The sequence below is a fragment of the Aegilops tauschii genome, chromosome 7 (genome assembly GCF_002575655.3).
Source record: "Aegilops tauschii subsp. strangulata cultivar AL8/78 chromosome 7, Aet v6.0, whole genome shotgun sequence".
Classification (NCBI taxonomy): domain Eukaryota; kingdom Viridiplantae; phylum Streptophyta; class Magnoliopsida; order Poales; family Poaceae; genus Aegilops; species Aegilops tauschii.
This window is the reverse complement of record NC_053041.3, coordinates 563235953-563248999: the sequence shown is the minus strand read 5'-3', so window position 1 is coordinate 563248999 and position 13047 is coordinate 563235953. Positions and strand designations below refer to the sequence as shown.

At 50.2% G+C, this 13047-nt stretch overlaps 1 protein-coding gene across 1 annotated transcript; it reads right to left on the bottom strand.

Moving 5' to 3' along the window:
- Nucleotides 1–8570: 8570 nt before the first annotated feature.
- On the bottom strand, nt 8571–12533 carry LOC109754139 (auxin response factor 18). Its single transcript, XM_020313067.4, has 4 exons — nt 12172–12533; nt 10763–12015; nt 9649–10565; nt 8571–9022 (listed from the first exon to the last, which is right to left on the bottom strand). Exons 2-4 carry the CDS (start codon nt 11858–11860, stop codon nt 8950–8952), a joined length of 2088 nt encoding a protein of 695 aa, XP_020168656.1. The 5' UTR covers nt 11861–12015; nt 12172–12533; the 3' UTR covers nt 8571–8949.
- Nucleotides 12534–13047: the final 514 nt, after the last annotated feature.

Genomic DNA, 13047 nt, shown 5'->3' with positions numbered 1-13047 from the left:
ACCGCACAAAAATACACTATCTAGGCCCCACAAGTGTTTTAAAGTCCAAAAGGAGCGGGGTTTTTTTTTGCGGAATAAGGAGCGGAAATTGGGGGCATGCTAAAAGATCTCACCATTACATTTGTTTGCTTTCCCTACTTGGTATGTTCTCCATGATTTTCATATTTTTCCTTTTCTTCATAATATGATAATTAAACAATCATATGCGTACACATAAACGTTCTTGCTTCATAACCACAAAATCCACTTTTCTTTGGGATACCAAGCTTGGAATATCATATTTCCTAATTTATGGTAGTTATTGCTTATTATAATAATTATTATCTTTATTTTTCATATTTATGGTACTGATGTAAGTGGGTTACTCCTCATTCATGGCGATATGAAATTTTGTCCACGCGTGTAGCCATAGAATGAAACTAATCTTATCAGGCTAGGCTAATGCCACGCCGGCATTATTTATACTTAAAAATAGGATAATTAGCATGATATTAAAGGCCTGATCGGCATCCCTCCGACTCCACGCTCTCGCCCTCGGAGCTGGTGGAGCTGAAGGTAAAAGTACGAAGCGGGGGAGCAGGTGCTCTGCAGATCCTTGAATTTCAGGGAGCAGTGGATTGCTGAACAACCCCTAATTATTCATAAGGGGGGCTTTTGAATTTGAACATGATGGATTTGATGTGAAATCTTCTATTTACGTGTTTTAACATATTCCGTTTCTGTGAAAGGTCAGGTGCTCTGCGGGTCCTTGAATTTCAGGGAGCAGTGGATTGCCGAACAACCCCTAATTATTCATAAGGGGGCCTTTTGAATTTGAACATGATGGATTTGATGTGAAATCTTCTGTTTACGTGTTTTAACATATTCCGTCTCTGTGAAAGGTCATGTGATTTGTTTCTATTTATTATTTATTTCAAATTCTATAGGATTATTACAATGTGGATGTAAGTGAGGACCATCGAAGCAATCCTAACATGAGGTGGATCCTAGCTGGATCGGCTACTTCCATGGTTGGGTGCTACTAAGAAGACATGAAGTATCCAGAAAGGGGAAAGTGAAGGTTGAACATGGTGGGAACTTTGAAGCCACTGTCGTTTGGAACATAGTAGTGTCGACAATGTATGTTTTAGAAAGTTTCCAGCTTAAGTGTACGTGTCTTATCTTAACTAAATCAAAGTATACCAAAACAGATAGCAACTACACCAGTTTTAATAGATAAATACATAGTATATAAATGCACTCTAGCTTCGTACACCAAATGAAATTAAAGTAAACAAAAGAAGTAAAATAAACTAAAAATTGGGACATGCATAATTGGATAATATTATGGGTATGCACATCTACAACTAAACTTTTAATATGTCAAAAGCGACGTTAGCAAATATGCATATGCTAATATGTTGATCTTACGAAGCGTTGGGAGATATACATATGCCTACATGAACATAATAAGAACTACTTAATCTATGTTTAAATAAAAAAATGCAACATGATAAAGCGCTAGACAAAAGATACAAAGTATAAATTTCCAAACGTGATTCATCATAAAAGAATACACTTAGTACGGCATGCATCGTAAGCAGGAAAAAGATAAACGATAACATATATATTTATATGTTATTGAGAAAAGCAAACATACCTAAGACTAAACTATTTCCCAAAACACATATATTTCTAAATATCACCATATTTGGCCCTACTTTTTCTTTAGACAAAACTTACACTTTTGTTAAGCAACAATAGGAGCCTCCACTACTGGAATCGCTGATTTCGCTGAGTTCTTGAAAACACGGCAAAGGGCATAACAAACTCAACAAAGACTTTGCCGAGTTCAAAACTCGGGAAAAGGGACTTAACTGAAAAGGGCTCAGCGATGTTATCTTTGACATGTTATTTTTCATGGGAACTCAGAAAAATCTTTGCCGGGTGCAAAATATATGAAACTCGGCAAACAAATGGCGTAGACGGAACGGAGTGAGGGGAACCAATGCCATGTGGCACAGGGTTTGCCGAGTGCAAAAAGTCAGCATAGGAGCACAGTTTACGAGTGCAAAACTCGGCAATCCTATGTAGCAGAATAAAAAAAAAATGGCCAGCAGCAGCCACACATTTGCCTCCCAAATATGTATATATTTTCTTATTATTAAACATTCTGAAGTTCTAGCCCGCGCATCGAGTGGGCCACTTTGCTAGTTTTTTTAATAGCAATTTGTGTTTGCTGAGGATAGCAAATTTAGTTAGCAAATATGGCAAATTCTCCTCAGTTTATTTTATTGCTAGGAAATTATCATGCTCGTAAACCAAATTTGCTGTCCTCACGCCAATTAAATTTGCCGTAAAAAGCATTTTAAAAGACGGACGTCAGATTTTTAACATTGCCGAAAAGAAAGAGGCTGATGAGATGAAAGCGTTGACCAGGACCATCAACTTGATGGGCAGCATGGTTAGTGACCCGACTGCCCAGTCTGCCCTCTGGTTCCGATCGAGATCATTCAGTGCACTACTGACGCAGGTGTGGTTCCGGGATCCCGGCCATGGCGGCCGATCCCAGGCGGGCGGGAGCAGCGGAGCAGGAGACGCGGCGGTTTCATCTCGCGCGCGTCCTCTGGGATCGAGTCTTCCTGGAAAAAGTTCGTCCGCTCGTGCGTGCAGAGACAGCGGCGTCGTCCGCGCCGCTCGCCGTGCGTCTTGGATCCACCCACCGGATATTAGTTTTGGGTTGGTCGCCTCGCCGCACGGAAAGATATGCCGGCATCGTTAGTTTAACCAACGGCGGGTCAGCAGGTGCATCGGATGCATTGATTGATTCTTTCATCGACCATGGTTTCCATCAAGGGATTGACCGGCCATTACGTCGCGGGTTTGCTTAATAATCCGTTGATCCGTTGTTGCAGCTTACTCTACTAAGCAAGTGCAGCAGCTAGAGCGTGTGAGCTGCTTCTACGGACACGATGCCACGAATTGATGAACCTGTCCACTCATTCTTGGTTCTCCTCCGGTGGTGGATAGTGCCACTGCTAGTACAAGTACTCCATACGCTGTTGTTTAAGTTTGCACGCTTGCTTTGCTTGCACCTCGCTCTACGCCTCTACGCCACCCGTTTCAACTACGGCGCGCGCGCACGCACGCACGCACGCAAAGCCAGCCTCCGCTGTCTCGTCTGCTCCGTGCCGCGGTGCGCCGATGGCGATGCCGATGTCAACTGCTACTGCTTCCTCCGTACTACCACGTCCACGTGCTAGTATAGATACTACGCACTACGCTTAACCGATCAACACGGACACTGGAGTACAACAACAGAAAATATTCTCTACTGGTTATTAGGGTTGGATTCGATGGGTCGTGACGCGACGGGCAACCGTGAGCTGCACGTACATACTTGACCGGACGGGCGAGTAGGGGTAGTATAGTGATACGAGTCGCGCCAGCGATCGGGGTCCGGTCAAAAAGTCCCTTCTCCGCTCCAGCGCCGGACCGTAACATCCGGATCGAGTCCATGCGTGTGACTTGAGCACGTACACGTGCATGTCCCCTTTCCCGACCTCACGTGGCCCGCGCCGCGTCACGGATACCACGTCTGTTGGATTGGAGCTGTGTTGCCTTGCGTTTTTTTGGCCAAAAAAAAGTGCAAAGCGTCCTTCTCTCTTTCGTCCTACTCTACGTGATTTTGAGCATGCCCAAAAAGCAGGAGGCTCATGCATGCGCACGGCCTTTTGGATGTGAGCTTGATTCTCCCTTCTTTTTCCTACACGACAAACATACAATGGCCGGAAGTTGATCGAAGGTCGCTTTGAGACGATCTGCTGGCGGCAGGCTGATCCTTTACAAATCTTGTGTTGTTCACTCGACTTATTTCGATGCTCCCATTTTGCTTGCTGATACACCTAAAGTCGTACGAAACGGCTGTATTTACACTACCAGTCTTGTTTCTTTTCATATGGGGAGCTCAAGGTTGCTAGGGTGTTCCAAAACTTGCGCAAGGGAATAAATGGCTTCTAGAACTCGTGGCTAACAAAAAGAGCTGCACATGTGGTCCATACCGTTGTGGATAATGAAGACCTTAACACGATCAAGTCAAGTGTAAAATAAAGTGATGCAAGCAGACTATAAGAATTTAAATACTATTACCTCCGTTTCAAATTTTTTGTTTTAGATTTGTCTAGGTACGGATGTATCGAGTGTCTGATACATCTGTATCTAGACAAATCTAAAACAAGAATTTTGGTACGGAGAGAGTATATTTTTGTTGAGTTGAAAAAAAGAGAGAGACGAGAAGTGAGTTGTAGATTAAGCCGTAGCACTTGCTCCAAAAAACATTGAGATAATGTGAGGTGGGCCATGTTTAATAAAGTAGTAATTTTTTAAAGTGAACTAGTATTATACATATTGGCTATTAGATTAGCTATATGTGCCATGGAAAGGTCTTAAAACCAGCAGCTGATTATATTATTAATTAGGGACTGTCTATTTAACAGGTGCCTGAAAAAATCTTTCCTACCCATCGGATAGATATCCAATGGCCTCAGTCATGTCGCGGACTGTCCATCTTCTTCCTCCTGCAGGCAGTTCCTCCTCCACGAAGCCTACCCCGCCCCAACAGCGGCCGGCGGGCGCTACCTCGCACCGCTTCGGCACCCCGCCCTACCCTCAACCTTCCCCCACCGCCGTTGCTGGCTACCACCCCGGCCACCCCTCTAAGCTCTGCACCCCCGTGAAAACCTCCAGCGATCCCTGCACCCCTCACCCCTAAGATAGATAGTTGAGTAGCTCTTCTCCGGTGAGGTTGCGAAGAAGCAAGAAGGAAGGAAGGAAGGAAGAAGAAACTTTGCCGACTTAAAATGATCAAACTTACTCCCTCCGTTCCTAAATACAGAGCAAAATAAATGAATCTACACTTAAAATGCATATATATACATCTGTATGTGGTTCATAGTGGAATCTCTACAAAGACTTATATTTAAGAACGGAGAGAGTACAATTTTCTTTTCGAGCAAAGAATATATGGACCAACTGCACGACCCACCTTAAAAAAGAAAAGAAAAGTCAATTATATACTCCCTCCATCCCAAAATAAGTGTCTCAACTTTGTACTAGGTTTAGTACAAAATTGTACTAAGCTTGAGACAGTTATTTTGGGACCGAGGGAGTACTCCAGTACACACGAGCCATCATAAATTGGAGCGTGACAGCGCCACCCCATTTTAACCTTGTCCTGTCTTTTGCACGGAGGAGAAGAGCTACCTATGTGACCGCGAGCCTACACACAAGCCGATCGAGATCACTGTGCTGTGCGCACAGCCGCGACGAAAGCAACATGCCAAAAGTTTGCTCCCGACACGACATCTACTACTCGGTACATCCCGCCGGCAGCCCCACGCGACAGCGACGGCATACAGCTCCCCGGGCCGACACACCTCTCCTTCTTTCTTTGGTCGCCGTGGCCTTTCGCGGTCCTCCACCGCTGGCCATCGGCCTGAGCTTGACCCGTGAACAGTGCGCGCGGCACGGGCGAGGCCAGCCACCCCATCCCGTCTACGGATATACTCTACTCCTACACAGTACGTGCGTAGAGGAGCACGGCGGCACGGCGCCGGCGATCACGTGATCCTTACTGGGCGTTCCAACAGTGCGGCCGGCCGGCCGGGACGAGGGAAAAAGCGGCGCTGGCGCTGGCGCTGCTGTCCCGCCCTTATACTGTAGCGCACACACGGTACCGGTACGTACCTCTCCTTGGTACTGCCTTTTCGATAAGAAATGCTACTCGCCGTACCACTGCGCCCTCGTCGTACCAAGCCGGCAATGCCAAAGAAGACACGGGACACGCACGCTTCGGCACCCGGCCAGCGCACGCACCCCGTTGTTTGTCCTTTTCTTCTATTTTTTTTTTCTGAAGCTCAACCCGTTGTTTGTGTAAAATGAACAAAAATGACCCTTTTCTGAAATTTCAACACAAAATGGCCCCAATCTAAAAATATTTCACGAAATGATCCTCTTTTGCATGACGCCCGGGGCCGGGGCGCCATGCCAGAGAGCATGCATGACGCCCCGGGCTAGGACACCATGGTAGTGACATCTAGCATGACGCCCCGGGCTAGGGCGCCATGCCAAATAGCACGGCGCCCTAGCCCGGGGCGTCATGCAAAAGGGCCATTTTTTAAAATATTTTCAGATTGGGGCCATTTTATGTTGAAGTTTGTTGAAAGGGTCACTTTTGTTCATTTTCACCTTGTTTGTCGATCGGTTATTCATCCTCCTCTCCTCGTCCGGCCTCGGGCACCACATACGGGCACTGACACCTTCCAACTTTCTTCAAAACCATACACCAAGGCATCCGAATGATTTAAGGCTGGTTTGGTTTCTGCCTGCGGTGGCCATGCCAACCATTGGCTCACCAAAAAGTTGGTGGAGGAATCGGGCGCCACACTCTCGCCAATATATTGGAAGCGGAATGAACGGGAAAAGTGGATGGGACTGGGGCGTGTCAATTAGTTGGAGCTCATCCAAATAGGTACCGGTGCTCAGGTCAATGCCAAAATTTTGGCGTGGTAAGTTGGGGCTGCAATCCAAACAACCCCTTAGTATTAGACTACTAGAGCTTTAAAAAAAACTATTAAACTACCAGCCCTCACGAAAAAATATTACATAAAGTCTGGTAAATTGGTACAAATGTGAACAACTATTCCACACGAGGTGAACAAAAAGAAACTATACCTGTCAGAGTACCTGAGACAATTTTTTTCCTGTTATAATGGAAATAAGAGAGGAAGGCCTCTCTCTCTCTCTCTCTCTAAAAAATGAAAAGAAAATTTGTGTTGCTCTCTAATCTTGAACTTCGTCGCTACTCAGTCACAACACCTATTCCACGAAAAAGCTCGTGGTTCATATCTGCATCGCTAGACCAGAAGAGCAAGAAGAATGACAACCGCTTCGGTAGTTTCTGAACGGTAGTTAGCACCACATCTACTACACCGTATCAAACCTAACACTCATTCGAGACGAACACCCACAAGCCCCTAGCTTAAGCTAGCCAAGTCATCAGAGAGACAAACAGAGGATTGAGGGCCTTTTTTCCTAGAAGTGCCAACACCAGCTCCACCAAGCCGGCAAGAACGTATTCGGGCCCAGCCTCACAATCGAAGGAGAAAACATTTGATTGAGGGAGCCGAAAGCATATTATGAAGAGTACACCACCACCATTGGAACAAAAGCGGCGAATAAACCCTGAAGCTCAAGGGCTAAGGAGGGGTGGTTAGCCTAAGGACGGTAGAACATGGGCTAAGGCTTAGATATAGTGCAGAGGAGATGAAAAATTACAGATCATAGCGAGAGTCAATTCCTCCAACCCATGTAACTTTGTGAAAGGTAACTACAGAGTTTTGACGTGAAGAGATCGAAATGGATACTACACACATACAACCACATAATCTAGAAACGAAAACGTAAAATAACATAAAATAAGCCAAGCGTTCACTCCATAATTTTAGCTTCACGTCCATATATGGAGACAGAAAGGGGACGAGGAGGCGGGGAGTGGATGGGAACCAACGAGAGTGCGTGTGCCTGTCTAAGTGTGCTCATCTTTGTGTGCTCCTCCCCCTCTGGTTGTGTGTAATCATGTGTCCACCTCTGCTGTAACACAATCTGGTGAGGGACCCCCCCCCCCCCCCCCCCCCGTAGCGAACCTGTGGTCCGGATATATAGTGGAGGTTTGAGGGGCCGCTTTGGAGATGCCCTTAGCTTCATGACCATATGGGGATAGAAAGGGGGTGAGGAGGCGGGGAGTGGTTGGGAAGCAACGGGAGGAAAGGACTGTCTGGATGATGGTAACTTAAAAATGCTCATCGACGGTCGGACGGGTAATATTAGCAGCCCCCGGACATGGAAGGATGGTCTAATCGACACGGCAAGGGTGAGAAAGGGTGCGGGTGCGGTGGATGGAGATGTGTCAGAGGACAAAGGGGCAAAGAAGATCGAGACAACACCGATCAAAGGAGAGAGGGGACGGGGCGAGGCGCTGACAAATGAGAGGGGTGAAAAGGAAGGGGGTTCACACTTCACACCTAAAGCTCTCTTCAAGATAAAAACGACTTTCAACAGCAACCAAAGAACAAGATATGACACCCATAACAAAAAAAGAGAACCAGGGCCTGTCCCGGGCCCGGCGGTCAGCGGCTCCCCCAGCCTTGGCCTACACACATGTTTGGTTAGGAAAGCGCCGTGGCAACGGAAAGCGACCGAGGATGGCAGCAGCACAGCAGCGGCAGCAAACGTCGCGCTCCATCGACCACAGGCGCCTTTGTTGGCCTGCCATCCCTGCCTCTCCAGTCCAGATCGCCACAACACGGACAGACACGGACGCGGACACCACGCGCTCGCTCCACATCCGTTCACATCACGCCGTGGAACCAACCGGAGAGCTGGCCGGCACCCATCTCGTCCCGTCCCATGGGCGTGGCCAGCCATGTCCACATCTCACACCGCCACCCCACGCCGTGGATCCAGCTCACCGAACAACAGCATATATGTCTCTGTTTTGTGCTTGGTTCCGACACTGACGGACCACACGCATGTTTTCATCACAGAACAAGAAAAGATTCAGACATTCATTCCTCCCAGGACTTGCAGCAAGGAACCGCCATGGATTCTGAGCCAGAGTTACTGCTAACATCATCATAATGGGTGGTAGCCAACACAACGAAAAAAAAAAACAGAAAACTGTTCATGGATCACCACACAAACAATCACCAGTCCCATTCTGGGAGCTCTCTAATAATCGGAGAAAAACTGAAGCTGCCTGCACCGGTGGTGCTTCTTGACTTGCATCCAGGCTGCGGAATTTGCCGCCGCCACGCTATCTATGCTCTCTGAGAATCGCCACCGTGCTGCGCCGCGCCGCCGTCAACCCAGCTGTACGTACAAGTGGCGAAAGAGCTTCCTTCCTCATTCCTCCTAGCTCACTACGCTGCTGTCGCCGCTCGTGTCCGTTAGTATGGTCAGCCTACGCGCCGTCTTCGTGAAGTCACTGCAAAATTCACCAGCAAAGTTTTCTAAATAGGTCAGTATCTAGTCTGAACAAGAAACGGAGAAATGAGAAAGAAAATTGCACTAGCAGAAGACGATGATGTTTTGTTTCCTTCAACAGTAAGGAAACACTAGTGGTCATCGGAGGGAACTCGTAAAGTCAAAGTACCATAAGGAGCAGGATGCTTCCAAGGCAACAACACCTAGAGTTTCGGTGCTCGAAGATACGTCGATTTGGATGTATTAGAAGAAAATCCGCTACTACTGATACAAATGTGGCCATTTCCAAGGTCTTGCAATAGATGCGGGTTTAAACGGGTGATGTTGAGGTCAACAGATGTGTAATGTTAGGTGGAATAAACAGGCAAACTGGAAGTTTCTAACCAACAATGCTAATGGAATATTAGAAAACTGCCACTTACATTTGAAGAGTGGACATGACCAAATACCTAACTGGCCAAAGCCAAGTTTCAAGAAAACCGAGAGACTTCAGCAACAACTCATCGCTATCAAAAGGTTCAGTGATCAATTCTAAAATGACTTACCAAGCATTTTAAAAAGACAAAATGAAACGAGTAACCTAATGCCTGAACAGAAACAAACATTTTAATCTGAAATCATACAAACCTGAAAGGCTCATCTCCAGTGTGTTTGAGCGCCCCGGCTGCATCACGGTAGAAAACATGGCTCATCAGCTCTGCTTTTTCCATACCGAACATGTCGGAAAGCCGGCGATATAACTCTTCGTACGAGCCAACAGCAGAGAGATCAAGCGTGCGCCCGACGTCCTCTGATTGCATGAATATCTTGCAGTGCCCGATATCCAGCCCGAGATCGAGTACCTTGTTGTCCTGGCACAATGGAACTCCTCCGCAGGACAGGTTCTTCGTAGTGCCATTCTGGTTGCTTTGTGGGCTTGGAAGATCAGAGTTATTCGCCGACTTCTCGGCGCTCATATCAGAGGGGCTCTTCCTAGCAGCAGATGGACAGAAACCCCCAGAGTTACCTAAAGTGATCTGCTGCTCAGTGAGTATGGGTTTCCCAAAGAGCATCAGCTGGGGCGAAGCCTTCTTGACATCTGACTTGTTGTTGTTGCTCTGGTGATTGCCAATGGTGAGCATGCACGAGATGTCGTCTCGCGCAGCCGGGTGACCAATGATGAGCCCAGCGGCGATCCTCGGCTGCCCGCCGTGATCGACCTGGTGAAGCCCGTGCGGTGATAGACTCGACTGCAGTTTGTTAAGGTGGAGATCTGATAAAGATATACCAAATTGAGCATGCCTGGCTCCCTGTATGCCTGCAGGAGTGCCGTCCGGGAAATAGCACATCGGACCGACACCGCCGCGTCCGAGTGGGTTTCCGTGGAACATCGGGGCCGGAAACTGGCCGTCGACCGGGAGGTCGGGGTAGAACGGGACGCAGAGCTTCTTCCGAGGAGGCGAGAACGGAGCAAGGTGAATGGCCGGCATGTTTGAGACCAGCTCAACCAGCCATGGGCTCACCCTCTTCACATTCTGCAGCAGGTCCGGTTCATCCCAGGTCACCTGCGGCACAAGGCCATAGTACCAGGAAAGAATTCTTCAGCATTTTGACAGTTAAATGCATGATTCTACTAGCAATCAATTCAATTAGTCAATACAAGGAATGCAATCTTGTGGTGCTGTCCTTGAGACGATGGATTTGTACACAATTTAATACAACCAGAGATGAGATGAGTGATGGAGAAGTGGAGATGTAGTACCTGAAGAAGTCTCCAAGGTGAATTGGGCCATCTAATGGGGTCGGCCACCTGCACGGCCGACACAGTCCCCATGAACCAGCTGATCCTGGACGAGTCCTCCGTCTCGAAGGCCATCTTGAACCTCATGCCGGGGCACCACTGGGTGCGCATCGCCGCCCTGACCGCGGCTGCCCTCACGCAGAACTCCGGCGTGCTCGCCCTCGGGTAGTAGAGCACGTCGAACGGCTGACCGCTGGCGGCAAGATTGGCCGCCTCGGCGACCTCCTCCGGCCGCACCCTGACCCTGGCCTTCCCCCTCGCCCCCATCATCTTGTTGTTGCCGCCGTCCTCCTCCCCCCTTAGGAACATGGAGAATCCCCCGTAGTTGCCGCCCGCCGCCGGCGAGGGCGGGGGCAGCAGCTCCGGGCCGCCGATGCCCCCTTTCTTGGCGCGGCGGATGCCGACGCAGAGATCCCCGTTCTCGGTCCTCATGAAGACGATGGAGTCCCCGGCGACGAGCTTCTTCTGGTTGACGAAGGAGCTCCAGCCCGTGGTGAGGAGGTGGCGGCGGGGCGTGCCGCGGTAGATGTGGCGGAACTTCCAGACGACGCCGTGCACGTCCTTGGCGAGCACGGTCTGGACGGGCGGGTCGGCGGAGTAGTCGAGCCGCGGGAAGATGGTCTCGGCGCAGTAGCGCGGCACGGAGAAGCCGCCGCCGTTGTTGGCGTCGGACTGCGTGAGCGTCTTGGCGAAGGAGGCGGGCTTGTCCTCCTGCGCGGCGGCGGCGGCAATGGCGTCGTTGGCGTCGGCGTCCTGGGGCCGGGCGGGGACGAGGCGGATCTTGGCGAAGACCTCGTCGGTGTCCGGATCGGCCATGAAGCGGACGGCGGCGACGCGGCAGAGGACGAGCGCCTGCAGCCGGGCCCCGGGCGGGAAGTCGACGGCGGCCTGGCCCTGCGCGTGCTCCGCGTGGCCCTGCGGGAAGTAGTAGACCCTGGAGCCGGGCGGCGGCATCTGCACCATGCCGCCGGCGCAGGCGTGCCACAGCTGCGGGTCCAGGCAGCGCGGCCCGTCCCCCCTCTCCCGCTCCCCCGCCGCCGAGTCCACGAACGTAATCATCCCCTCCTCCACTCACCGCACCTCCCGGCACAGCAGCGCAAATCGAATAATCCCACCAGAATTAGGCAGCCCCCCCACCTTTAACCCCCACCACCAGAAGCTTTTCCGCCGCCGCCAGCACCACCATCAGAGCAGAGCCAGCTCGCTGAGAAAGGCTGCGCGAAAGGCACAAGAGAAAGAAAGAAAGAGAGAATTTTGGGGTCAGAGACGAACGCTGCCGCAGAGGAAAAGAAAGAAGAACGCACGAAAGCGAGCCCCGACCGACAGCACCGCGATTCATCCATCCGTCCGTCCGTCGACCAGTCACTCACCTCTGAAAGCGGCGCAGGCGCAGCAGCAGATCCCTCCAAAGCGAGCGAGGACGGACAGGGGCGGCCGAGGACGAAGCGGTCCGTCTGTGTGTATGCGCCTCTGCTACGGCTGCCTCCCCCCTCCTTCCCCTCCCCTCCCCTGCCTTCTCTCCAGTCTCCCTCAGGTGCAGCAGGGGCAGCAGCAGGGCAGATTCCTCCAGACTGCAGCTGACACGCGGGCGCAGGAGGGCTAAATAGGGGCGGGGCGGGGCGGAGGGCAGCAGCAAAGGGGAGGGAGGTCAAGGCTAAAGGGCAGCGGATTAGGCGAGTACCCTACTTTGTGAGCCGCTTAATGAATGAATAAACTATGGACTGCTCGCCTAGCAGTAGCAGTTCAGTTGCTCGCCGCTTTTGTTTCGGATCGGATCAGTTGAGTTGAGTTCAGTTCCCAGCGTGCACAAAAAGGTGCTACTGGTAGGAGTACTCTGCTAACACCAGTCCACTGCCTCGCCAGCTGATCCGGCCCACGGGTTTAGCGGCGGGCCAAGCTAATCATCGCATCATTAGTGGCGGTGGTGGTGGTAGGAGTAGGAGTAGTATCCATCACTCCGTCACGCACTGCCTGTTACTCATCGGAAAAGCATGGAAATCGAGATGGCATGTGTGACTCTCGCTCTCATGGCTATGCTGTGATCACCAACTATACGAGTGCTCATCATAATGCAACGGCCGGGCAGTAACGGCAGCCGGTTCAGGAAAAAAGGAGCAGCCGTTTCGGAAAGAAAAGAAAGAAAGAAAATAGGAGTAAACGGCAGCGCACACGGGGCGGGGTTGGGGGTTGGGATCGGGTCGAATGGGATCGGGAGATTGTTTTGTCGGGGCGGGTCGCTTGCCTGG